This window comes from Chanodichthys erythropterus, chromosome 20 (genome assembly GCF_024489055.1).
Source record: "Chanodichthys erythropterus isolate Z2021 chromosome 20, ASM2448905v1, whole genome shotgun sequence".
In the NCBI taxonomy this organism is placed as follows: Eukaryota; Metazoa; Chordata; class Actinopteri; order Cypriniformes; family Xenocyprididae; genus Chanodichthys; species Chanodichthys erythropterus.
In genome coordinates, this window is record NC_090240.1 from 25,572,182 (window position 1) to 25,600,009 (window position 27,828).

At 38.6% G+C, this 27,828-nt stretch overlaps 2 protein-coding genes across 4 annotated transcripts in view; one reads left to right on the forward strand and one right to left on the reverse strand.

Moving 5' to 3' along the window:
- Positions 1–14,160, forward strand: part of vps13d (vacuolar protein sorting 13 homolog D) — a 54,637-nt gene extending 40,477 nt beyond the window's left edge. For both annotated transcript variants that reach the window (XM_067372087.1, XM_067372088.1), the window contains 9 exons: positions 61–157; positions 241–389; positions 508–642; positions 771–938; positions 3,930–4,062; positions 4,190–4,382; positions 9,392–9,523; positions 10,162–10,402; positions 12,519–14,160. In XM_067372087.1, the coding sequence (XP_067228188.1) occupies positions 61–157; positions 241–389; positions 508–642; positions 771–938; positions 3,930–4,062; positions 4,190–4,382; positions 9,392–9,523; positions 10,162–10,402; positions 12,519–12,650 (1,380 nt within the window). In that variant the 3' untranslated portion in view covers positions 12,651–14,160. The remainder of the gene's footprint in view (positions 1–60; positions 158–240; positions 390–507; positions 643–770; positions 939–3,929; positions 4,063–4,189; positions 4,383–9,391; positions 9,524–10,161; positions 10,403–12,518) is intronic.
- A 2,683-nt stretch (positions 14,161–16,843) lies between these two features.
- dhrs3a (dehydrogenase/reductase (SDR family) member 3a) lies at positions 16,844–27,352 on the reverse strand. 2 transcript variants are annotated; one of them, XM_067371267.1, is made up of 6 exons: positions 26,863–27,352; positions 21,828–21,971; positions 21,098–21,217; positions 20,111–20,232; positions 19,905–20,030; positions 16,844–17,776 (listed from the first exon to the last, which is right to left on the reverse strand). In XM_067371267.1, exons 1-6 carry the CDS (start codon positions 27,058–27,060, stop codon positions 17,692–17,694), a joined length of 795 nt encoding a protein of 264 aa, XP_067227368.1. In that variant the 5' UTR covers positions 27,061–27,352; the 3' UTR covers positions 16,844–17,691. The 2 variants fall into 2 exon arrangements, with proteins under 2 accessions (XP_067227368.1, XP_067227367.1); XM_067371266.1 differs by having other exon boundaries at positions 20,111–20,349; positions 26,863–27,349.
- Between the last annotated feature and the right edge of the window lie 476 nt (positions 27,353–27,828).

Sequence of the window (27,828 nt, forward strand, 5' to 3'; positions counted from 1 at the left end):
CTATTTGTACATCTTCCTTTGACTACAGTTTGATTATAAATTTTATTCTCTGTCTTACAGCATCTGATGGTCACAGCACGCCGCTATACTGTCATCATTGAGGAAAAGCTCTTGATGAAACTGCTTATATTCTTTGGCTACGGTCAGACAGAAGGAGGTGTGTAGTTGGTATCCCTCTGGTGTGCAGTATGGGGAATTTAATTCATTATGCTCTGCTAAGTACATGATTTTGTGTTTCAGAGGTAGAAAAGCTGGATGAGAACCTCTATGAGAAAGCCAGCGAAGATGCAGGAACTCCAAAGCGCTATTATTTCGAAAACTTGAAGATCAGTGTTCCTCAGGTCAAGCTGAGTGTCTTCACATCTCACAAGTTGCCCCCTGACCTCAAGGTACAAAAGCCACAGTATAATCAACTGTAGTACTATCAGTGCTTCACTGGTTACAGATTTGTTTGCATTATGCTATGATGTGGTTGTCTGCAGTATAATCAAGCTTTATTCTGCACAGGCCTTGAAGGGAACCCTTGGGTTCCCACTCATTCGGTTTGAAGATGCAATCATTAACATGTACCCCTACACTCGAGTCCATCCCTATGAGACGCAGGAGATGATCATCAATGACATTCTTAAGCATTTTAAAGAGGTCATAAACATTCTTCATTCTCGAATGTTTCATTTACATTCGATTTTCATACTGTACATTGTGGTATAAGTGTTTGCGTCACCACAGTGTGATTCACCAGCTCTTGGACTTACATCTTCTTTTTGTAGGAGCTTATCAGTCAGGCGGCTCAGATTCTGGGCTCAGTGGACTTCCTGGGCAACCCCATGGGCCTACTGAATGATGTCACCGAGGGTATGAATGAACTCATCAAGTACGGAAACGTTGGAGGGCTCATCCGCAGTGTTACACATGGTGTTTCCAACTCAGCTGCCAAGGTAGCAAAAGTACACATTCTTACAGTTGTCTTCACCAGTCCATCTCACAGTGCTCGATTCCCAATCACAATTATTCCCAAATGTATGATATACGATAAAGTCCATCTGTTTAGCTGCAGAGTACCAGAGCTGTAACTGCGAGACCTGGATTCACTGAGTGCGAGGCCAAGTCATTACGAAAAAAAAGCAAGAGAATGATTTTTCCTCTGTGATCGGGTCTGTTCAAATGTAAATTAGAAGCTGAAGTTGTTTATTTCACAGACTTTTTATTGAATATGTTTTCGTCCAAGCAGTCTGCCTGAGCAGAACACTAGAACTAGCCACATGTTGTCATTTGATGATTTCCAGGAGAAGAATGGGAACAGCATTGGAAGTCAGATGCACATGATGTTCACCAGAAATCCGATTTTCTTCTTAATATGCAATAAAGTGAAGTTTCAGTCAAATTTATTAGTTTTAGTCTCTCTGTGTAAACAGGCTGGTTTCATGGGAGAATCATGGGAACACTGACATTTAATTGATTCGTCAGCATCAAAGTTGAATATCACTGAAACTTTCTCATGAACATTATAAGAAGTTTGTTTGAGCAGATGGAATTTGCTCATGGCACTACTGTGTGAATGTTTGTACTCATATGTGGATGCAGTTGTGTGTGGTCAGACCTGAGCCTCCACTTCATGTTCTGCAGCCAGCTCTCAGCATGTCTGTCTAACAGGCCATCGCACCACGTCCTTCATTGGCAGCCAGCTCACTGTCAGACAGCGCTTTGTGTGCTTTTCCCTCTGTCCGCTCCCTCTGTGCTCTCATTTACTTTCCTTCCAGCCACACTCGCCAAGCTCATGCCTTAAGTACTGGGACAAAACTAGGTCTCAATCAGCAATTTCACATTCGCACTTGATCTGTTCTCATTTCACTTTGCTGCTTTTAAGCCAAGGTGAGTTTAAATATGCTTATCATACTGAATAATTATAGTTGATATTTAAAAATAGAAGTCAGATGGATCTTCAGTTCATTTCTTTGACTTCAGCTCATCTTTTGCAGTATTATCTGCTAATTACACACTGAACTGCCAAAGAAATGCTTAGGTTTGCTTGAAAAAAAATCCTCTCTGTTGGCTGCTCCTTTTTTTTTTTTTTTTTTTTTTTTTGCCACTAACTCAATTTCATGAGTATAAACAAATTATTACTCCCCCTGGAGAATTTACAGCAGCATGAATAAAAATGTTTTGCCAAAATCATCCACCAACTGCATAAGGCTCCATGTCATGCCGCTTGGGGTGGAAAAACTAATGAAAGATATAAAAGGCATTTGAGAGCTTTGGTTTGATCAAGTGCCTAGAAAGCTTGTGGTTTATTGTATTTGCAGAGATTACTATTAGTTTTTGTAACTTATGTCAGTGGCCACCCAGAATTTATTTTGGAACATGTGCAGTCATCAGGAATTCTCTGTTGTTAGTTTTAACTTTATGGGGGCCTGGTTGGGCCATTTTAATAGGTATTTCAGCTAAAGCACACTCCATTGACTGCAATACACCTCCAACCTTCTCTACACATTTTTATTTTATTTTTTTTAATAGCACCTGTACTTGAAAGATGCATTTGAATTCATATTCAGCAATGTATTAGACATATTTTCAGCGAAGTTACCCCCTGCTGCATAAAGCTGATTTTCCATCACTGTTACCATTTCTCAAACAGCCTTAAACTCTAGCTATGGAACAGGATTTTCATTTATCAGCTTGTACAGTTTTTCACATCTCTGTCAGACTCACCCACTTTATGGCAGTCACATCATGGTTTTCATTCCTCTACATCTTCTTTCTCACACATAGACACTGGAACACATTCTCACACACCTCTGGGGGCCCTGCTTTGAGATAGGATGGTCTAATGGCTCAAGCAGGGGTGGTGTGGGGGGGCCATAAACTTGAAAGTGTTCTGATCCTCCTTTCCCTCCCACAAACTCATATCTGGTAAATGTATTGGTATGATTTCACAGCCAAGCTTTAAAAAAAAAAAAAAAAAAAAAAAGGAAAACGAGAGAGAGAGAGGGAGAGGGAGGTGGAAGAGGAGGAGGAGCAGAGAATCTGAGCTGGCCTTCAGATGAACTCACCAGGGACTTTGCTTGGAGGGGTCATCCCAAGTTCATGCCTGGCTCTTGCTTGAGTTTTGCAGAATGTGCCTGTGTTTATAAAGTGCTCCGGCTGCAGTAGGGAGCTCACTGGGCCTGTAACACAAACTCCCTTCCAGGAGGCACCTGCAGGGGACCTGAGGGGGGCCATTCTGGGCAAAGTCAGGTCAACTGTGCCAAGAGGGGGGAGCGCCACCCCATTAGACAAATTTACAGCCTGATATATTTGACAGCTGGATGAGATGGTGTGTAAAATCAGTTATCTGTAAAATTGATGTGTATCGTCAGTTCAGCAGTCGAAGGGTTTGAGAAGCATGGTGGTTGCCCAGAATGTATCACCTTGCAAATAAAGTTTGAGTGACTGTAAGACAACTTGTCTCATTCACTCGCAGTAAAATAGAATAGTTGGTTTAAATGATTTTGTTTGACTGCAGTCCACAGTATTAACAGTTGAAGAGCAACATGAACTTTTGCTGAAAATGAGACGGGAACCACAATAAGTCATTGATGTGTCCTAAAGTAGACAGTCCACTCCTTAAGGTCAATGCAGGCAGTCCACTCCTTAGGGTCACTGTGGGGGGTTTTCACTAACTGAAAAGACCAGCATCAGCAACTGTTCCAATTCCTGACACTTTGAATAACAAATTCAAAGATTCTGTATAAATGTATTTCATGCCACTTGTGGATTGGCTTGAATTGTTTGCTTGTTTGTACAAATTAATACTGTGTAATTATAGAAATGTCTTATTTTTATTATTATATATTCTCATTATTAATTTAAATGACAATGCTTCTATCTGGTATAATATGAGAATTGTTCATTGTAGTACATATAATCTACTATTTGTTTGTTGTTTGCAGTTTGCAGGTACTTTATCAGATGGATTGGGCAAGACAATGGACAATCGGCATCAGACTGAACGAGAGTGCATTCGCTATCATGGAGCCACCAGTGGAGAGCATCTTGTTGCAGGGATTCATGGTCTAGCTCACGGTACATCAAAACATTGGCGTTTCATATGCTCAATATTAAGGCACTTTATTGTACCATGATCTGTCCACTCATGTCAAACTGACCTAACTTGCTGTTTCACCCTCAACTTGGTATCATTGCTGTTTAGGCATCATTGGTGGTCTGACCAGTGTGATAACGTCAACGGTGGAGGGAGTGAAGACCGAGGGTGGTGTCAGTGGATTTTTTTCTGGTTTGGGGAAGGGATTGGTCGGCACAGTGACAAAACCTGTGGCAGGAGCTTTGGATTTTGCCTCCGAAACGGCACAAACTGTCAGAGACATGGCCAGCCTAAGCAACAGGTATTTATTCTGATTATTTTTTCTATTATGGAAAAGGGCATATTTAGATGAATAGCATATCCACTGCCTTGTTCATGGCCCGTTTCCAACCACAGGGTGCCAAAAATGGTGTCCAAGATAGAGTACAAAACAGAAACAAATTTTTCTAAACAACAGCAACAAATCAGTCTAAGACTAATTTAAAGCTGCAGTCCGTAACTTTTTTTGGTTAATATTATCCAAAATCAGTTTTTGAGCAAGTACATAACCAGCCAGTGTTCAAAACTGGAGTCCCGTCCGGTTTTATCACTTGAGGGTGTCGCTGGTAGCGGCACATTTATAGCCTTTCCTCACAGCAGCTGAAATAATTAAACTTATCATTTTGATGGTGGATTGTAAACCATAAAGGTCCAAATGACAATCATCAGTGACAACTGGAGATTCACCTGTAGTCAAAAAGCAAAAGACTTTGGACTGTGGAGTGGCTACAGAAATTGAAATCTACAGGTAATGCTAATATACACAGTCATAGTAATGCTTATGTTGTTAACATTAACGATTTGAGAACAAAGTATAACAGTGATAATAATAATTTGCACGGTTTGGCATGATCCGAGCTAAGCGATCGTTAGATTTAATCATCATTGGCAGCGCAATTTATTGTAAGCCTAAAGCTTTTTTCCTCAGTTGGTCAGAACAAAAGTATCAGAAATGTTACTTACTTGTTCAGATGATATTTTCCAGTGAAAATTCTTATATTGGTCATACTTTCAAGACATAGAATATGTGATTCTGAAGTTCAGTATCCACACCAGAGCGGTGACTGACAGCAAGCATTAGATTCATCCGCGCTGACGAGCTGTGCCGACGCACAACGCATGTACAGATAACTGTTCCGCATATGACTGCAATTGCAGGTTTCAAACAAGAGTTGGCGACAAAGAGGAAAAATTGCGGACTGCAGCTTTAAAAAAAAAAATTTGATGTTATCTTCTAAACATCGCATCACATGCAGCTCGTGATTGCATCAGATTACTTTTAAATTCTTAAAACTACTGTACTATGATCAGTTACATCATTGTTCAGCTAAAAAAGTCACTGGAATAAATCCCCTCTTTTGAGCATTGGTTTTGGCACGAGAACCATCACCATTTCAGTGGAATAGAGGTATCTGTGGTTCAATGTTTATAGCTGTTACAACTTTGCAGAGCCTTTGTGACCTCTCTGTTGATGTGCCCATAAATCCCACCTGCCTTTTGATGAGTTTAGCTTGTGGCTAGCCGAGCTCTACACTAATGAACACCTGCTAATGATCCAAAGCACAGTCCAGAACTGGTCGAAAAACTTGCCTACTGTTTTAAGAGCAGCCTTCAGGGTCTCACCTTCACTTCATCCTCTAAAGCCAGCAGCTCTACCTGAAGTTTTATGAGGGGGCCCAAAAGCAGGTCATATTACACAGGCTGTCTGGTATGTAAAGCCATTTGTTCTTCATTTGCCTATGTATATGTGCAGAGGGGAGTGTTTGTGGTTTTACTGCTCCAACTAAAGGAGGAATGAGTTTCAGGTCCTCTCACCATTCCCCTTGAATGGAGAGAGGCCGTGTGTGTCTGTTTTCATGTGTGTGTGGAGAAGGGACCTGCTGGTGAACTGTGCAGTGAAGAGCTGGGGGAGTTTAAGGGAGAGGCATTCGGAGCGTGCCTGCCACAGTGCGGCCAAGAGTTCAGCCAGAGTTCACACCGAAATGTGCAGGATTCATGGGTCACAGCGGATGCAGTCTGACCCAACTATTACATGTCCTCAATAACACATTTGCAGGTAGCAATTCTGAAGCAAATCTTCACATGCTCTCTGTCATGAGGGATCAATTTCTATGCATCAACAACTGGACTGAGCTTTCTTCCCTTTCCGTCTAAAATGTTCACAATGTCTCCCACATTTTGCACGTTCTCTTGCAAACCATGTCAGTAATGTCATTATAGATTTATGAAGTTATGTTTGCCTCTTGCTGGTCAGGAGTATGTGTCATATGTACTCTCTCAGATCGCAAATAGGACATAAACAAGTAAATGAGAAGCAGACTGTAGCGAGGTCAGGAATAGTGGAAGTGTCCACACAATCGTTTTTGCTCTCCTGCCCTGCTAGTGAACTCAGCCTCCCACATCAGTTCCCCGGACCCCGGACCCCCCCAAACACACACACACACGCACACACACATAACATAGACCATTCCCAACTGCACTATGCAATCCAGGCAGGCTTCCAGAGGCAGCTCAATTACAATCTCAAAACAAAGGCAAAGAAGTGCTGGGGGTTGGTGGGGGCAGCAGTAGGGGCTCAGATTTTGACTGAATAAGCATCCTGTTCCCCACCTTTAGCTGTCAGTTCAGTTTGGGAAAAGTATGCATTTTCTTTTACCTCAAGCTTTATTAAAAGAAAGTCCCTCATCTGGTTTGCCTTTTGACTTGCATTTTTCTGTCAAGGCATCAATGAGAACTTGTCTGCCTTCACTAAGTTTTGATAAACCTCAAATTCCTCCACACTAAAAGATGACAGTACTTGTTCTGTGGCATTTAATTGAGACAGCAGCATTAATACAACTGTGGTTTGTTTCCTTACTGTTGTAAACAAGGAGCATGTGCATTTTTGTAATCATTTTACTGATTACATCATTGACCCACAATTGACCCAGTAAACCAAAGATTAAGTTCATAAAAATAAATATTAGTCAGCCAAGCATGAAACATCCCAGATGAGCAAACTTGATGTCTCACCACAAGTTAAGTGTGTTTACATGATGTCTCCATGACAGGATGTCTGAGACTAGTTGACTAAACGATACTGCTGCTGCTAGTCGACATCGGAAATACTTTGTTTTCCTTTTTTTTCACATTTATTTTTACAAAGGCTGCGTTCAAATTACTGTCATGGTAATGTTACATTTTAAAAATAATACATTACTTTAAAAAGGGTATATCTGGAGCAGAAAACTAAATTATTTTACCTCAGACCTGACATATGTTCATTTTGTCTTACACTTGCAGTGGCCTCAGAAAAACATCCACTCGTAAGACGAGCAAAGTGGAGTATTTTGACTTTTGAGTATTTGCTATTTTGCCACCTGTCGTGTACAGATACTTTTCATACATGAAAAATAGGGCTGGGCATTGACAAATATTTGACTATTCAATTTGATTTAAATTCACAAGCTTGCGATTTCAATTCGATATCGATTAATTGGGGCCTATCGAGTAGACTAATCTCTCAACTAATGCTGTAAACTGTAAAGGGATATTATAGGTTAATATATTATATATTATAGGTTAAAATGAACTCATTTGTAGGCTACTTGCATTTAAATTACACATAAGGATGTTTTTATACAATAATACATTTTTAATGACAATTAAAAATTTCTACCCTTTTTTTAAAATAAACATTTAAATGGTGGATCTCATAAAAACATTACATGCATTCAAATATTAAATATTGAAGAACAGGTTAAGTAAAAATACAAAATATATGCAATGTAAAGCACATATTAACTAAATTTCCCTCTACAGATTTAATTTTTTCAAGCTGCCTAATAAGTTTTGAATGGCTTCTCTGAGGTAAATGTACACAAAGACCTGCTGTATCTCGATTATAACGGCACGTGACAGATATTTCTTTGGGACAACAGAAATTGTGCCCTAATTTTCTTCTACTCCAGCAGGCATGCTTTTAGTGGCTATGTCCGTGAAGAACCAAGTTAAACACCTACGTATAGCAGCCTTCCACATGACGCCCACCCTCAACCCATTTTGCTCATGATCTTTCTCGGAAAGGAGCAAGAAGTAAGAGCTGTTTGTTTGCACCCATTGACGGCTGACTGGCCAGGCTCCAAGCCCTGTGCCTGACCTAAAGTTGAACCCTATTATTGTTCCAATCCCACAATCGGGTGCGGGGCATTGTGCTTGATCGCCTCCAGAGCAGTGGGAGAGGCTGGAGAGAGAGAGCGAGAGAATGAGAGGTTAAGAGTCTCCCTGGGTCTGTTACAGTCCTGTCATGCACAGGGCCAGATCTCATGACTTACGGTTATGATTATGAACCGTGGCTTGCTGTCAAAAAGAGAGCGAAGTCCATGTGGAAGTTCTGGCTTTTCTAAGGAAAGAACAACACCGTAGTCTCCTTAATATGTCACAGTGAAGTAACCAGTGGCTTCAGTATATTTGATTTAATTGCTAATGCGAAAAAATTTGCCAGGGTGCTGCTGTTTTCTTTCCATGACATCAGTAGAGTTTATAGCAAGTTCAATGAGTCACTTAGTTTTTGTTTTCAATATTATAGGCTTGATGGGAAATGCAAAAGGGCTTGCAAATGTGACCCACTTTGAGATTTCAGGTTTGTCCAGACTTGGTTATCCTTTCTCCCCAGTGCCTTGAATTCTGAGCTCTTGATGAACAGAGGCAGCTGCATTCATCCGGGCTTCAGTTTAAACAGAACAGAGAAATGCAGTACACTGCCGTCTTTGTGAATCAACTGGAAACCATCAGCTCTAATCAAATGCCTGCTGGCCCAGATTCAAGCCAGATGTAGGAATTCCACTTGGCCCACCAGTGGCAGCCAAAGAGAAGAGAGGGGTTGTTTGCAGGAGAAGCGAGACCCAAGCTTTGCATTGGCACTGCAGGCTGCTGGCTAGTCCTGTCAGCTTTGGCCAGGACCACCAGAACTCTGGAGCTATCATGCCCCTGACCATCAATTGAACTGCACGCCTAAAACCAACATGGTGTGTTAGAATGTGAAACAGAATTGAATGATGATATATGTTGGCAGGAGTCCCAATATGTGGGTTTCTTGGATTGTGCCACAACAGGTGTTATTTCAAGAGACTCAGTTGTTCTCTTTAACGGGAAATGGGGGGAAAAGAGAAAAAAGGTCCAGTCTTTCCAGTAAAAAGGTGCTTCATTCCAACTTGGATTCCCCAATGTTAACCCTCTTAAGGCTGTTGGTTTTGTAAGTAATGATCCTTGTGTGTTTTGTGTGCGTTTCAGGCTGAGCGTGCAGCGAGTAAGGAAGCCGCGCTGCTGTAAGGGCCCTCAGGGACTGCTGCCTCGATTCTCCTCCCTACAAGCAGATGGACAAGAACAGCTCTTTCACTTAACAGATAATATCCACTCTGAATGGTGAGTATCCTGTCTGACAGTAAAGTCAGGATAGGTTGATTCTTCTTTTCTTTGTTATTGAATGTAGGATTCAAAACAAACCGAAAACTTGAAGCACATTTTCCAGATGGTACTTCTAGTTCAAGAATCACAAAGGAGGTTTTCTTTGGGAAAGGGGCATAGTATGTGGTTGAAAGCATCAGGGCTTATTTCTCTGTTCAAAGTGAGACAGAAAAGACATTAATCACCAAACAAACTAATCCATCCAGATCAGCAGACCCCCTGTTGGCCCACCTGACCTCTCTCCTCAGAGGTGCCACACAGGCCATTAGTCTCCTTAGCTGCAGCCTGCCCGATTTCACACTATGAAACTGTCTTAATGTCGTCTGTTTAATTTGATGCACTAATCTTTTCTTCTTTGAACAGTCTATCCATTAAATTGCAAGCTTGACTTAATCCATTTCATTTATTGCCGAGTTCATAACTTCACAAATTTCCATCGGAATCCATGGGCGAATTTGGTCCGAATTGAATCATAATACATCTGCTGCGCGATTACGCAAAATAAATTGAATTAACCCAGATATTGCCAGGGCATAATACTTTCTGCTCTTTGTAAAGCAATGGTGTAATGATCATATGCCTATTTTCTTCTGTAGTTTCATTGCAGTGGAGCCCATAGACACATACTGTGTGCTGATCTCCTCCAAAGTGGTGTATTTCCTCAAGCCTGGAGAATTTGTGGATCGTGAAGCAATCTTTTTAGAGGTCAAATATGATGATCTCTATCATTGTCTGGTGTCCAAGGACCACGGGAAAGTATATGTACAGCTTACCAAGAAAGCAGAAAGCACTAGCAGTGGAGTGGCCATTCCAGGTCCATCACATCAGAAACCTATGGTAAGAAACGTCTTCCTCCGTGTTCACATGAGTCTAAGGGCAGTATATATGAAGAGTTCAGATGCAAAAGCTGCTTAAAGGGATAGTTCACCCAAAAATGAAAATTGATGATGATTTTTAACTCCAACCGTTGCTGTCTGTCAGTCGAATAATGCATGTCAATGGGAATTCCATCTATAAGAGTAAAAAAAACTTGCACAGACAAATCCAAATTAAACCCTGTGGCTTGTGACGACACATTGATGTCCTAAGACATGAAACGATTGGTTTGTGCGAGAAACCGAACGGTATTTATATAATTTTTTTACCTCTAGTAAACTACTATGTCCAACTGCGTATGTGTCAATGAGTGTGAACGATCACTTCCGGCATCAGAGTGCATTCAGACCTCACACACCGGATGCTCAAGGCAGTTGGACATAGTGGTGTATTAGAGGTAGAAAATTATATAAATACTGTTCGGTTTCTCGCACAAACCGATCGTTTCGTGTCTTAGGACATCAATGTGTCGTCACGATCCGCAGGGTTTAATTTGGAGTCGTCTATGCAAGTTTTCAACTCTTAACGCTAACGTTGATGCTAAACGCCACTTCTCTTTGTCAGCAAAAGCCTTTAAAGGGATAGTTCACCCAAAAATGAAAATTTGATGTTTATCTGCTTACCACCAGTCCATCCAAGATGTAGAGGACTTTTTTTCTTCAGTCGAACGCAAATTATGATTTTTAACTGCAACCGTTGCCGTCTGTCAGTCAAATAATAGCAGTGATTGGGAACTTGAACAATAAGAGTCGAAAAAACTTCCATAGACAAATCCAAATTAAACCCTGCGGCTCGTGACGGCACATTAATGTCCTAAGACACGAAACGATCGGTTTGTGCGAGAAACCGAACATTATTTATATAATTTTTTACCTCTAATACACCACTATGTCCAACTTCGTTCAGCTTCCGGCTAGTGAGGTCGGATCGCGCTCTGACAACGGAAGTGATGTCTCGCGCCCATTGAAGTATATGGACGAGACATCACTTCCGTCATCACAACGCGTTTTTTGACCACACTAACAGGAAGCTGAATGAAGTTGGACATAGTGGTGTATTAGAGGTAAAAATTATATAAATAATGTTCGGTTTCTCGCACAAACCGATCGTTTCGTGTCTTAGGACATTAATGTGTCGTCACGATCCGCAGGGTTTAATTTTGATTTGTCTAAGCAAGTTTTATTTACTGTTATAGTTGAAGTTCCCATCTACTGCTATTATTTGCAGTTAAAAATCATAATTTGCATTTGACTGAAGAAAAAAAGTCACCTACATCTTGGATGCACTGGGGGTAAGCAGATAAACATCAAATTTTCATTTTTGGGTGAACTATCCCTTTAAGTCCACAAAAGAACCGATCAGAAGACGCAAATCGAATCATATGATTTCAAGATGAATGACTGTGTGCGTATGAGCCGGCTTTCAATTGCCGAGCTGCGAGTTTTTAATGTTGTTTTGTCAATCGATAGAGTGGCAATGACAGGATTTTGCGAGTAAATAGTGTTCCTTTTGCTGCTGTACAACTGACAGAAAAGGACATTTTACTGTGTTTTGTTGTCCAAAGATGTGGACTTAGAGGTTTTTGCAAAAAAAAAAAAAGCACACATAGACTTGCAGCAAAAGACTATTTGTTAAATACCAATGACCAATGACTTTAGTGACATTTTTGAAAATAAGACATTTCAATAACTGACTAAATAACCTTTTCATTGCCACTGAAGTGAAATTACTGAACCTAAACATAGGAGCCTGCTAAAAAAAAAAAAAAAAAGCTAATTTAAAAGAGAAAACATGTCAGATGGACTTAGGTTTTTGCATCCGAGCTCTTCATATATTCAAAAAATTTTTATAATAGCAAAAAAATAGATCTTACTAACATGGTGCAATATGAAACATAATATGAAACAAACGAAAAAAAAAAAAAAACCTATATGATGAGATGTACCAATACTGTATAATGAACATAGATAATACATGATTTTGGTCATATTGACCACATGTAAATATCTCATTAACATCAATATCTCAGGTACATTTTGCTAATTCCATTCCAAATGTGATTTGTTGTTTCTGATAGGTCCACGTGAAAAGCGAGAACCTTGCCATCAAGATTTCACAAGAAATCAATTATGCCAAGAGCCTTTACTATGAACAGCAGCTCATGCTGCCTCCCAGTGAGAATGAGGATAGCTTATTATTAGACTCTTAAGTACACTGACCCGCAGGTGTTTCTTACTCATTTTTCAACAGCTACTTCCTTTTTTCTGTTTCTGTGGAAGGACAGTAATAAATCAGCAGAGCGTAATCATCCACTTAGGCCAGTGTACGGGACATGCTCACAGCATGTGGTTTGTTCAGTGATGCAAACTAGTCTAGAGGGGCTGCTGTAAGCTCCGACAAGCACAGATTTAACTTGAATATGCAAGTATTTTAAGTTCCTTGCAGTCCTTAGAAGTATAATTAATTTAGTTTGTTTTACAATTGGTAAAATAACTGGTGTTTGTCGCTAGAAGTGCACAGCTAGTCTGACACTGTACAGTTTGTGTATAGATCCTCTATGTACATATATAGGCACACCAATAGGACTATCTGCCATGTATATAAAATGTTGAAATTAATTATATGAAATTAATCTTGGATTGCTGTACAAAACTGCCTTTAAAGGAAAGTTAATTTTGCTCTGAATATGTGAGTGGTTGGAGGTTGTGATTGAATTGCACTGACACAAATGTAGGGAACTTAAGCTGCTCTCACCATTCACCGGTGACTCAACATTAACACACACACACACACACACACACACACACACACACACACACACACACACACAGAGAACAAGTGTTGGAATTACTGATATTGCAGTTTTCACCTCTCAATATGCAGTCAACCCTCAAAAACATGATTTTTTTTCTTCTCTCAGTTTCTTATTTTCTATATCCAATTGAATGAAAGTAATGAAATTTAAATTATGAATGAACAATTTGATGTTTTTCTAGTTTCCCCTTTATTTGGTTTCTAACTACGATCTTTTAAAAGTTCAAGCTTAACATTTGAAACATATATAACATATTTCAACAAATAAAATGATGGTCCTCTGTAGTGAATACGATTATGATTCTCTTGCCTTTATAGATCTGCTCTTTATGTGTCATACAATCAGCATAAAATTTTGTCATCTGATATTTTTACATCACAAAGAGACAATAATCTCTTCCATTTAATTTTTCCCCTTCTCAAACATTTCTTGTTTTAGTCACCGTTTTAAATTGAACAGTATCATGAAATTGATTGTTTCACTGAATGTGGCGATTCATTTTAAATTACTACAAGTTGTTACCAAAGATCAGACACTACTAATGTTTTCTCTTTTAAAGAGTCACCTTCTTCGCTTATCTTAACTGTATATATGCTATCAGAACAAAACTTAGATTTTTAACTTCTGTGGCAGTGCCTCTGAGAACACTGGTCAGTATAATTCAGTATAATATAAACAATACACCTAATGTGTTTTCTAAGTTGTCTATTATTTAAATTCTGATATGTTGTATGTTGTATACAACACTACAAACTTTGTATAGGGTTGTAGTACAAAGCTGGTTTCCTCTATAACTGCACAATATGCAAACTAAATATAGTGTGTACATTTATTTTGTTGTAATATGCAAATGTATAAAGGCATAATAATAAAAGTTATGGATTAACAGTATTTGTGTGTTATGGTTATTTTTGTCTATCAGAAAATATTTCAACATTTCATAAGAGCAACGTTTTTCCTTACCTTCTCTTAGTGAGATGGATGTTTGTGGGCTACATCAGAATCGGGGATAATGGAGAATAGTTTAACTTTTAAATAATTTTTAGTGTCTAGTTCCAGGGGGTAAAATCCGCCTGGTTCCCTGGTAAATTTTGCATTGAAGGGGCTATACATCATGTTATTTGAGGTGTCTTCAACCCGCGGACATGAAAAACAACCCGTGGCAACGGTAAAAGTAGCCCAATTCCTTGGGAAAACCGCGGACTTGGCAACACTGGCTGTCAGCTAATTGACGGTTAGGCTAATTCGCGCCAAGAAAAACAGGCGCGAACTAGTTGACGCACCGACCGTGTTTATTATCGCGAGATCTTAAGACGATAATTTGTATGCTGGGAAATTATATTTTGTTAACTGGTATAAAAAGGTGAATATAATATGATAATCTGGTTATTATAAATCATTATGCTTCTTTAACATTTATTTTTTAATTTTAACAAAGATTCAAGTTTCTTTTAGTTAAAATTACTGAACAGGCTATGTTCAGACTACAGGCAAATCATTTTTTTCCTCAGATCTTTTCACACTCTCCGCACTATTAATTGCAAGTGATCAATAAGATTTGTGTGTCCAGACAGCCTATCTGCATGGGTTGCTTTGGTAACAGCACTTACCCATGTGTGACAAGGCTTTCAAAATGGATGCAGGAAAAATGGAGGTGCATCATCTCGCTCTCCAAATAAGCACCCTGTCAAGACATTTTCCATCGCACAGCAAAATGCTGAAATCTTTCAACCCCATTTGAACACTGTATACTTCCAGCATTTCCATCACCAGTTCTGACGTTATTGTTGTGTGCTGCATTAAAGGGTTAGTTCACCCAGAAATGAAAATTCTGTCAATTACTCACCCTCATGTTGTTCCACACCCATAAGACCTTCATTCATCTTTGGATCACAAATTAAGATATTTTTGATAAAATCCAATGGCTCAGTGAGGCAAGTCAATGAACACTTTTCAACAATATCTAGTGATGGGTGATTTCAAAACACCTTCGAAGCTTTACGAATCTTTTGTTTCGAATCAGTGGTTCGGAGCGTGTATCAAACTGCCAAAGTCACGCCCCCCCCCCCAGTGGTGAACCATTGAAATTTAGAAACACTTATGATGTAACGAAGCCTCGTTTACTGAAATCACATGACTTTGGCAGTTTGATACACGCTCCGAACCACTGATTCAAAACATTTACGAACCTTTTGTTTCAAATCAGTGGATCGGAGCGTATATCAAACTGCCAAAGTCACGTGTTTTGTAAAATCGCCCATCACTAGATAATGTTGAATAAAGTCATTATTTATATACCCATCTAGAGAAAATCTGGATATGCAAAAAAATTTGATTTTTGCAGGCAGTCTGAACATGGCCTTAGTATAGCCTACATTATTCTTCTTGACTGACAGTGTGATGTCAGATCAAAGGTCTTTCCCTTAAGGGCGACATGCTCATTAGTTAAAGATGGATGTGCAGTGGCCACACAGCCCATAACTTTGTTGTTCCTTGTAGTGTTAGCAGTAGGCTACAATGCTAGCGCTAACATTGTTGAGTTACCATGTGCCCTATCAATACTCTTAGTACCCAGTTCTACTTTTCCACCTGTGCTGGGTCACATTAAGCTGTTCTTTTCCCTGGGCAAAGGGTTCATCACAGGGTGAGCTGTCTGTCCAACAGCCTACTCAGATTTATCTACTATTTGGCTAACCTTGCTCTGAACTCACCCCCTGAGATTTGAGCTGACTTCTCCAACACACATGCACTCCATGACACAGTTTCATGTCCTGATCCCATTCTCAACAGTGTCCATCATTGCAGTTAGACATGCCAAAACTCATTCTTCAGTTTTTGTCATTTGGGTTATACAACATTTTTGGTGATTATTCCCCCAGCCCCGTACATTATTTATTTTATATAGTTTTTCAGAAAGCAACCTTTTCTTTCAGCTAGAAAATAACAGTTGAATGTGTAGAATGAATAATGTGATGTGAATTTGTAATCGCAAATTGCAATAGCTGCTTTTAACTGTGCCTGTTGTATGTCAGTTTCGGTCCCCAGTGTGCTTTGATAGCACTCTATTGTCTTCTAATACCGCAGCAGGGATGCACCGCATGGAAAGAATTTGAGGGAGAGACGCCGAAAGAAAAACCATCTGCCTGTAGATTTGATTTTATGAGGTTACACAGTCTTAGATCTCGCATCCAAATTGGCAAATCGAGGCGTAGGAGAAAATTGTCAACAGGCACTGGATTACCTACCCATCTGTTTGGTGTGATACAGCTGTATCGAAAGCAAACATCAGTTATTCATCTAGGTGTGAGTGACAAATCTGAATAAAATGACAAGTTCTAGATTTGTCTATTAGCCTTCCAGTGGCTGACCCCTCTCCAGTGTGCTTTCCTGTTAAGTGGAGTTAGTGTTATGACAACCCTGCCTAGCGCACAATGAGCTCATGATTGGCTGGCCTGCAGCGGTGGAATGCTGACCATGAAATGCCTGTGAGTTTTGGCAGAGACAGAACAAGCACACTGCCAGGGACCGACACTTCCCTGTTTTCAAACCAACATGAATACTCACAAAATAACACTCACCAGGGTTTTTTTTTAAGATCAAATACTGTTTATTTGAAGTTGACGTTAATATGAAGATAGACATGCTGGAATTACTTTAAACAAGTCCCATACGGCAAAAAAAAACATTTTTCTGTTCAAAATATATTTCAAATATATGCTAAATATATGAGGTAAACAGCACCGCTTAAGGAAATATATTTTTCAAATTCAAAATACAATTTTGTTTCACCCAAAATATATTGTACTTCAAGGTGCAAGACAATACATTTACAATCTTAAAATAAATTTTGGGTAAATGTAAAAATATATTTTTTTAAAATGACAATATTAATATACAGTATTTAGACTGAGAAAAAAGCGGCCAAAAAAGGAAGAAACTTAGAAGAAACTTAAACATACTGAAATTATATATTTATTTTTAACATCTATATTAGCAATTTATTTTGAAATATATTTTAGAATATATATATATTTGCCGTATGGGTGTTGTAACAAAAAAAAAAGTTCTTAAAATCATTGAAAACCTATAAAACTCCCAAGGTCAAGAAATCCTGATGAAAACCTCAGAGCATTCAAAGAACCATTTCTTTCTTAACTGTAACAGTCTGTGCTCTTTGTTATCACAATATCCAAGGAACACTTTCACCTACATGCCTGTGTGCAGTCCAGTATAGGGCAACCAAATCCAAATTTCTTCCACGTAAGACATAATAGTTCTTGGGAAAACAAGCCATCTTGATACGCTATTCCCAATGACCCTTTCACAGTCTTTTTTTGCGTCCACAAAGCAACAGATTGATGTTCCTGGACGTAGTGCTTACTTTGCATGAAAAATTGGTTTTGAGGAATTTTTCACAGTCAAGCTGTTCCTGAGATTAAGTCCGTCCTTTGAATGTGTTCATGCAGGTATAGCTCCCTGAAAATTTATGGATCTCTTCCAGGGCAGACTGGGGCAAAAGGCTGAGAAAAAAAAAATTGTGTTATTTGCAAAATATTAAATCGTAGAATTATGTAATAAAGTGGGGTCGAAAAGTAAGACCACATTTGACAATTTCGTGAGATATAGGCCTTATGTAGCCATGCCCCTTTTCAGCACTACACTCATTGTGTTCTGTCTTCCGGGTTTATTGTCTTACGGATTTATGAATGAACCGCTTGTGTGACGGACGTAGGACAGTAAGAGCTGTGCTTGTAAACCTCCCCCCCGATCTCAAAAGGACACTCTAACAACTAATGCTAAAGACTACGGTCTTTAGCCTCCTTGTTAGAGTGCCCGCCTCCCATACCGGCGGACCCAGGTTCGAGTCCAACTTAGAGTGGGTGGTTCGAACAGGAGGGGTTACACTTGCACATTTGTTATGACATCCACTAAATAATGCATCCAAACATTAGAATGCTCATGATTACTTTCGTTAAAGGGTTAGTTCACCCAAAAATGTAAATTCTGTCATTTATTACTCACCCTCATGCGGTTCCAAACCCGTTAGACCTTCGTTCATCTTCGGAAGACAAATTAAAATATTACGAATCTTTTGTTTCGAAACAGTGGTTTTGGAGCGTGTATCAAACTGCCAAAGTCACATGATTTCAGTAAACAAGGCTTCGAAACGTTTCGAAATTTCAAGGGTTCACCTGGCAGTTTGATACAAGCTCAAAACCACTGATTCGAAACAAAAGATTCGTAAAGCTTCGAAGATGTTTTGAAATCGCCCATCACTAGATATTATTGAATAAAGTTGTTATTTTGTTTTGTGCACAAAAAGTATTCTCGTCGCTTCATAACATTAAAGTTGAACCACTGTAGTCACATGAACTGTTTTAAATACGTTCTGGGCATCTGAAAGAGTTAAAGGTGCCCTAGAACTTTTTTTAAAAGATGTAATATAAGTCTAAGGTGTCCCCTGAATGTGTCTGTTAAGTTTCAGCTCAAAATACCCCATAGATTTTTTTTAATTAATTTTTTTTAACTGCCTATTTTGGGGCATAATTAGAAATGAGCCGATTCAGGGTGTGTGGCCCTTTAAATCTGGTGCTCCACACCCCAAGAGCTCGTGCTTGCCTTAAACAACATAAAAAAAAAGTTCAAACAGCTAATATAACCCTCAAAATGGATCTTTACAAAGTGTTCGTCATGCAGCATGTCTAATCGCGTAAGTACAGTGTTTATTTTGATGTTTACATTTGATTCTGAATGAGTTTGAGGCTGTGCTCTGTGGCTAACGGCTAATGCTACACTGTTGGAGAGATTTATAAAGAATGAAGTTGTGTTTATGCATTATACAGACTGCAAGTGTTTAATAATGAAAATAGCGACGGCTCTTGTCTCCGTGAATACAGTAAGAAACGATGGTAACTTTAACCACATTTAACAGTACATTAGCAACATGCTAACGAAACATTTAGAAAGACAATTTACAAATATCACTAAAAATATCATGTTATCATGAATCATGTCAGTTATTATTGCTCCATCTGCCATTTTTCGCTATTGTTCTTGCTTGCTTACCTAGTCTGATGATCCAGCTGTGCACAGATCCAGATGTTCTGCCCTTGTCTAATGCCTTTCATAATGTTGGGAACATGGGCTGGCATATGCAAATATTGGGGCGTACACCCCGATTGTTACGTAACAGTCGGTGTTATGTTGAGATTCGCCTGTTCTTCGGAGGTCTTTTAAACAAATGAGATTTATATAAGAAGGAGGAAACAATGGAGTTTGAGACTCACTGTATGTCTTTTCCATGTACTGAACTCTTGTTATTCAACTATGCCAAGTTAAATTCAATTTTTGAATCTAGGGCACCTTTAATTATCTTGCTGTCATTGAAGCCATCGGCTCACTGAGCCATCAGATTTTATCAAAAATATCTTAATTTGTGTTCCGAAGATGAGCGAAGGTCTTACAGTTGGAACGACATGAGGCTGAGTACTTAATGACTGAAATTACATTTTTGGGTGAACTAACCCTTTAGCTCTACAATAAGTAAATCCACTTCACCAGCTAATTACTTTTCGCCAGCGATGCCATAGAATAAACAGAGCTTACACAAAAACGGAAGTCTGATTCCAACAACAGCGACAGTCTCACCTCTTAAGAATGACAAGAAAGTGCATGGTCCATGGCAGGACAACGAAGGCAGTGTTGGTCCTAACTGCATCCACAGTGCGCTCTGCCACCATCTCAGGATTCAGAGGAGGAAACAGCTTAGGGAACCTAAGAGGTGATTTCATGAATTATGTCTCACTTTAATTCCAACTAGGTCTTCATGCTTATCAACTGCAGCAACTTGTTACCTCACTCTCATGCCCTGGAACATCTCTGTGTCAGTATGGAAGGGAAGCACCGTGCTGCAGCCCACTCCAGGACAGTCCAACAGGCCTAGCGTCAGGCTTTCCATGAAGGCATAAGAAGAGGCCTTGGACGTGCAGTAGTCGATGGCTCCAGGGATGGAGGAGAGGGAGAGAATGGAGTTAATGCACACCACGTGGCCGTTGCACAGCTCCAGCATGCGAGGCAGAAATGCTTTCGTGGTCTGTGGGGGAGACAGACACAATTACGCATTGTTCTGTTCCCTCAACCATCTTCTGGAAAATCCAACAATAACAATGAAAGCTTCAGAACTTCGGGGTCAAGAATGTGTTAATTGTCTAGGATTCTCTAGACTACCTTTGTTGAAAGTCAACAAGCATATTTTGACCGGCTCAGCGGAAATATGAGCCCGCATTCAGTGTTTGAGCTGAATTCTCTGCAAAACTCTATTTAAAACTGGCATTCTGAAAACGCCATGTGTTTGAAATTAGAGCAACAATATATTACAGCAATCCTCAGCGTGAGCTACTACTGCAGCTGAAGCCTCAGATGATCAGCTCTTGTTCTCATAGACTATGAATGTGTCCTAAAAAGCATGACTGTGTAGTCTAGATCTTCCAAGCAGTCCATTTCCTTTGAAATATTTAACTTTTACTATCCCCATAGTTCTTTTTGAATCATTTCTTTGCTTTTGTTTGTCAATCTCTCTTGTATTTTTGTCTCTAACTGTTCTATGTGAGGAATGTTGTTACTTTTTCTCTCTTGGCAAAAACACACTTAAATGATGAGGAAAGCTTCCAAGAATTACAGCATGCCAAGTGACTTAACGTTAAGTAACTGAAAAATGTTCTGCAAAACACAAAGGAGCATCTAGAGTTCATGTTCGGTTCACAGAGTGGTTACTGTAGCGCTGTGATAAATTGACAGTCATGAGAGCGGCGGGTAAGTCAAGAAATTGATTAGTCTCTTACCCAGAACTGTCCAAGTGTGTTTATGTGCTGTGTCTTCAGGAGTGCGTCATCGTCACTGTCCATTAGACTTTTCCCATGAACAACAGCTGCATTATTGACTAGAATGGTGACATCGCCAACCTGCGTGAGACCACATCGCATCCATTTAGATTTTATAGAATTTATCATTTCATTTCAAAAGGAAAGGAAATGTCATAAAATCAAATCAAATCATTTAAAAATATAATATTAATAAGAATGTAAATAATATGATATAAAATAATATAAATAAACAACATGGTACAATTTTTATATAATAAAATATTTTAAAAATAAAACAAAAATAATAACAACAATAACAAACAAGAATAGTATAATATAAATTTTAGGAAACAACATTGTACCGCAATAGATATCAAAGCAGAGAAAATATACTGTATTATATTATGTTATAAGGCCATTGCTTAATTTAAAAAACAACATGAACAGTCTTTTGCAAGGAGATCATTATATATGGGGGTCTTTGTCATGAAAAGATTTAAAAAATCCTAGCCTAGCCCTTAGTGGCCACAAAGGGGGCACTAGTGAGCACCCTTCTGACACCTAAAATGAGCCACACTACAGTCTTGTGGATCGATGTACCTGAGCAAAAGCCATAAGACTATAGCTATTTGAGACAGGGGCATTCTTTTTTTAAGTCCTTTTGGCTATAACATCCTTTTAGAACAAGACATGTAGAATGCAAGTATACCTTTTCCCTGAGCACTTTGGCCTGCTGGTACACCTCCTCTCTGTTGCCAACGTCACACACAAAGTAATGACACTCTGTTCCAGTCATAGAGATCTCCTCACAGGTCTCTTTTAAACATTTCTCTGTGCGGCCCCACAAAATCACCTGAGGGAGGAAAGACATGATTGGATTAAAGCAAAGGCAGAACATTATGTGCACTTTCCAAGACAAGAAGAGGATTTTTTTTTTCATTATGAGCTGAGAAACTACACTCTCCAACTCTATGATGCATTATGCATGATTGCTACACATTGATGTATGCTGAGTTCTCTAAGGAGTTACTGAATAAAGTATTTCCTTATCGTATTATTGTACACAAGGTTTAGGGAGAGCGAGTGAGAGTGATAGAGGACAGGGTCAGCCTGTATAGGTCGGTTCACTCTCTGGCTATTAGATCCATCACTCAGCAAGGTCAGCAAGAGGTAATGAACACAAGCATCAGCCCGTCCCCTCCCCATCCTGTCAATCTCAATCTACCTCATAAACAAACATACACACATAAAACGGTCACATGTTCTGACCTTCTGAGGAACCCTTCAGTATTCAAGGCTTTAGTGTGGGGAAATCTCACAAAACCTGTCAAGAACATGTCCGGGTCACCCCAGAAGAAAAGAAAAGAAAAAATGTTCTTAAAGAAATGATTAACCTTTATGTTTTTTGTTTTGTTGTGCATTGTCACAGTAGATTCCACACCTATTCTTACTGTTATGTGAAAACATCTCATTCTTATTACAATTTAATAATATATATTATGTTTTGCATTAAAAGTAAAATACTTTTAATTGTATTGAGTAATTATAATAATAATAATAACAAACAAAAAGATAAATAAATAAGTAAAAAATAAAATAACCCATCCAGGGGGTTTCCCTGCCTATGGCCCAAGATGCATCCCCGCGACCCTACGTAGCGGATTAGAGAATGGATAAAATGGAAAAAATAAAATAAAGTAAAACAGAAAATAAATAAATAATAATATATATATATATATTTTTTTAAATCTATCCAAGGTGTTTCCCTGCCTATGGGCCAAAATGCATCCCCGCGACCTTAAATAGGACAAGTGGATTAGAGAATGAATGAATGAATGAATGAATGAATGAATGAATGAATGAATGAATGAATGAATGAATGAATGAATGAATTCATTCATTCATTCATTCATTCATTCATTCATTAAATTAAAATTCTATCCAAGGTGTTTCCCTGCCTATGGGCCAAAATGCAACCCCCCGACCTTAAATAGGACAAGTGGATTAGAGAATGAATGAATGAATGAATGAATGAATGAATGAATGAATGAATGAATTCATTCATTCATTCATTCATTCATTCATTCATTCATTCATTCATTAAATTAAAATTCTATCCAAGGTGTTTCCCTGCCTATGGGCCAAGATGCATCCCCACGACCCTAAATAGAACAAGCGGATTAGAGAGTGGATAAAATAGAAAAAAATTATAAAATAAAAAAATAAAATAAAAAAATAAATAAATAAAAATAAAATAAAAATCCATCCAAGGTGTCTCCCTGTCTATGGGCCAAGATGCATCCCTGCGACCCTAAATAGGACAAGCTGATTAGAGAATGGATAAAATAGAAAATAAAATAAAATACAATACAAAAAAATAATAAAGTAATATAAAATAAATAATTAATCCAGGGGGTTTCCCTGTCTGCAGCCCGAGATCCAGGGATAGATTCATCATCCCCACAACCCTATGTAGGACAAGCAGTTTGGAGAATGGATAAAATTATATATATATATACAGTACAGTCCAAAAGTTTGGAACCACTAAGATTTTTAATGTTTTTAAAAGAAGTTTCGTCTGCTCACCAAGGCTACATTTATTTAATTAAAAATACAGTAAAAAACAGTAATATTATGAAATATTATTACAATTTAAAATAACTGTGTACTATTTAAATATATTTGACAAAGTAATTTATTCCTGTGATGCAAAGCTGAATTTTCAGCATCGTTACTCCAGTCTTCAGTGTCACATGATCCTTCAGAAATCATTCTAATATGCTGATTTGCTGCTCAAGAAACATTTATGATTATTTTCAATGTTGAAAACAGTTGTGTACTTTTTTTTTCAGGATTCCTTGATGAATAGAAAGTTCAAAAGAACAGCATTTATCTGAAATACAAAGCTTCTGTAGCATTATACACTACCATTCAAAAGTTTGGGGTCAATAAGAATTTTTATTTTTTATTTTTTTTTAAAAGAAATTAAAGAAATGAATACTTTTATTCAGCAAGGATGCAATTGATCAATCAAAAGTGGCAGTAAAGACATTTATAATGTTACAGAAGATTAGATTTCAGATAAACACTGTTCTTTTGAACTTTCTATTCATCAAATAATCCTAAAAAAAAAAATGTACACAAATATTTTGTACAATTGTACACATTAAATGTTTCTTGAGCAGCAAATCAGCATATTAGAATGATTTCTGAAGGATCATGTGACACTGAAGACTGGAGTAACGATGCTGAAAATTCAGCTTTGCATCACAGGAATAAATTACTTTGTGAAATATATTAAAATAGAAAACAGTTATTTTAAATTGTAATAATATTTCACAATATTACTGTTTTTACTGTATTTTTAATTAAATAAATGTAGCCTTGGTGAGCAGACGAAACTTCTTTTAAAAACATTAAAAATCTTAGTGGTTCCAAACTTTTGGACTGTACTGTGTATATATATATATATATATATATATATATATATATATATATATATATATATATATATATATATATATATATATATATAATTTATTTATTTTTATTTTTTTTTTTTTGTCACAATGAAATAAAAAATGGCTCAATTTCTTTATACAAAATATTACTTTGGGAGAAAGAGAGCGAGATTAAAATAGGGCAACCAAGCAACAGATGTGCTGAGTGACACACTGCCTGACTCATGTCCCACCAATGTCACAAACAGCACATGGTGAGTGTCCCATTATCAGTAAAAGTTCAAGCAACAGAGCCACCGGGATAAGGAGGGGCAGCCTAATGCCCCCTCATTAGTGCTGGCCCAGTGGGGTCAGGCATGGGCCAAAGCCCAGCTGGGAGTATGAAAGTACCAGCCTCTATTCACCTTTACCTTCCCAACTTTATCATTTAGCCTACATAAACCTTGTAGAATTGATTAATTTTACACAGTTGTTGAACTCAAGTGACTCAACACAGAAGTGACTTCAGATGAATAATGACACTATTGTCTTTTTAGAGCTGCTTTACAGCAGGATTGAATTCTGTTTACATCGATCATTATTTTCCGGTTTATTACTGTAAAGTTGCCTTGAAACAGTCTGTATTGTATAAGGGTGACTTAGAGCTTAAGAACTATAAATGTTTGTTTTGGTATGTTTTTATGCTGTCAACTCATATGCAACTAGATTATAAGGAAAAGATTTCCATCCTATTTTAATCCCCTCACCAGGGAAATAAAAGTTAAATACATAATTAAGCAATATATAATAAAGGGACCCTGACTTGTGTCTGCTTGACTTGACTTTCATACACAGCATCGGCTCTTTTGGCTTTCCATTTGATTCTTTTCCTCTGGGAATCAGCCGTAAGAAGCCCACACAATAACGCAAATGACATCATCAGCCCTGCTCTGCAAAAGCTGGCTGACCTGCCAATGAACTTGGTTGCGGTAACCAATCTGCAAGGTGCTTCTCTGCCTATACTACACCCCCTTGCAAATGATCCATTCACACACCTACACATGTTGGGCGCACATTGACACACATGAACGCAGCACATACGCATTCACTCCCTCACACGCACACACTAATGTAGAGCAGCTATTCCTGACACTTGATGCTTGGGATTTTGAGGTTTTACTCTATTCTTGGAAGGAATACAGAACAAGATTTTATATTCATTGCCAATAATCATAATAAATAACATGAGATTTGACAGTTCATTCTGGATGTTTTTTTCCCCTCACACTCGGGACAGGGAAGTATGAACTTCACTGAAGGTTAAAGAGTCACACATGATTTGAGTTCAACAAAACAGCCTTGCCTGTCAGCAGTCCATTGTTGGGCATTTGTAAAGACATAAAAGCTTAGGAAACACCTGTGTTTGTGTACAAGGGGAATATGAAACAGTACTTAAGGCTTCACATGAGGGCAGACACAGGTCAACATATTTTCAGTCGAAAACACTGACTGAAAAACAGAACAAACTTGACCATTTAAAAGTGTAGTAGGCCTATTTACAAAGCCAAAAAGGTGAGTTTATGGTTAATATGTGAATAAATCAAGTTAACACAAGCCTTACTGGTCCTGTTTGATTGTCAGTAGCCTAATGCTGAAAATAATAAACAAACCGACCAATGATGTTTTAGTAAAATGTCCTACTCACAAATTGGCACTTTTACAGCTTAATCCTTGCCTTTTTCATTTTCTTTCCCACTTTATTTATTATTTAATCCGTCTAAAACTGAGCACAAACCAGCGCCTGTTGCCAAACAGACGCTAACAAACAGAAGTCGCGTTTGCCAGAGGAGGTTACCATAACAACAGTACGCTGCTCAGGCGCTTTCCATTACGACCAGTGTCGGAGTTACACAAAGATAAAATATGACAAGTAACCTTCACAATGTATCATTTTATTAAAGGTCTGCAGGTCACAAATATATCACAAAACTTCAGTGTTTTGCTTAAAACATTTTTTTAACATAATTATCGTGTTAGAATTCGCGTTGCGCGAGACGAACCTCAGATTGCCTCAGATAATACATTTTAAAATAATGCATTTAATATTTTGTAGACGGTTAAAAAAGCTGTAATACCTTAGTACAGGCAATCCTTGGAAGTCATTGTATAAATTGCACACTGATAAAGACCGAAAAAGTACAGCACTCAACAATATTTTTACATTACAAAGAGCAAATTGAGTTAACATCGTAAAGAATTGCATTACACTGAATAAAAACGCCAACGCAGCAGGTAGAAGCTTACCTTTCTTGCTCCTTGCTTGGCAAACTCTTTCGCCAGGTGACGGCCGATTCCTCTTCCACCTCCAGTGATGAGGACCACATCAGTACCCAGATCTCTGCGCTTCTGACGCGCGAAGAAGCGCACGATCGCCCTCAATATGCACAAGAAGATCTGGAGAGGAAAAAGCAACGCGCATCCCAGCACTTTCATCTCCATCATGTCTTTCAGACTGTCCACGCTTTCTACCGAGTAAAGAAGGCTCGTGAGTGTGTTTGTAACTTGTCAGCTGTCAAAACTAAGGCACGCTGGAGTTCTCTGAGAAACTGGAAATGCGTCCTGCTCTCCTGGTATGCAAGAAGCTGTCCCTTAAAGTGCGAGCAGGTCTAATAGAGGAGGTCCATCAGAGTGCCAAGTGCCTTACCTATCTACGAATGAAGAAATGTCACATGTGAGACGCCTCTCTGACTCTCTCTCAAGCTCTCTCACTCATAACGCATGGAGGAGAAAAGAGAGTCTCCGTGCGCTTTATCTCAAGAGGCGGGACGGGACTCTTGCAAGTGTCGTACGAAGATTGAGAAAGATAATTTGTGGAATATTTATTCATAATTCATGCGGCAGTGTTATCCTCTCACTGTAAGTGAAGTCATGCTGATCACTGTTAATGACTTAAAGGGGCTCATCGTGAGCACTGCTGGGAGACTTATTAGTAATGCGCATCTATTCATTTGTCATCCAACGTTTTGAGGAAAGGCAACGCGGCATTTATTTACAAACGCCCTGCAATTGAATGTTCTTCAACTGTGAAAAAAGTTCATTAAAATAATTATACTTTGATTCAGAAGGTTAATTAACGAGATTCGGCCTTCAAAAAGAGACGGAAATATCGAGTTTCGAGCACATGAATGAATGACCGAGTTGTGATGTTGGAAGGGGCGTGCACGTAGACGTGAAAAATGGCGGCAAACAACTTGGTTGTGAATGGTAATT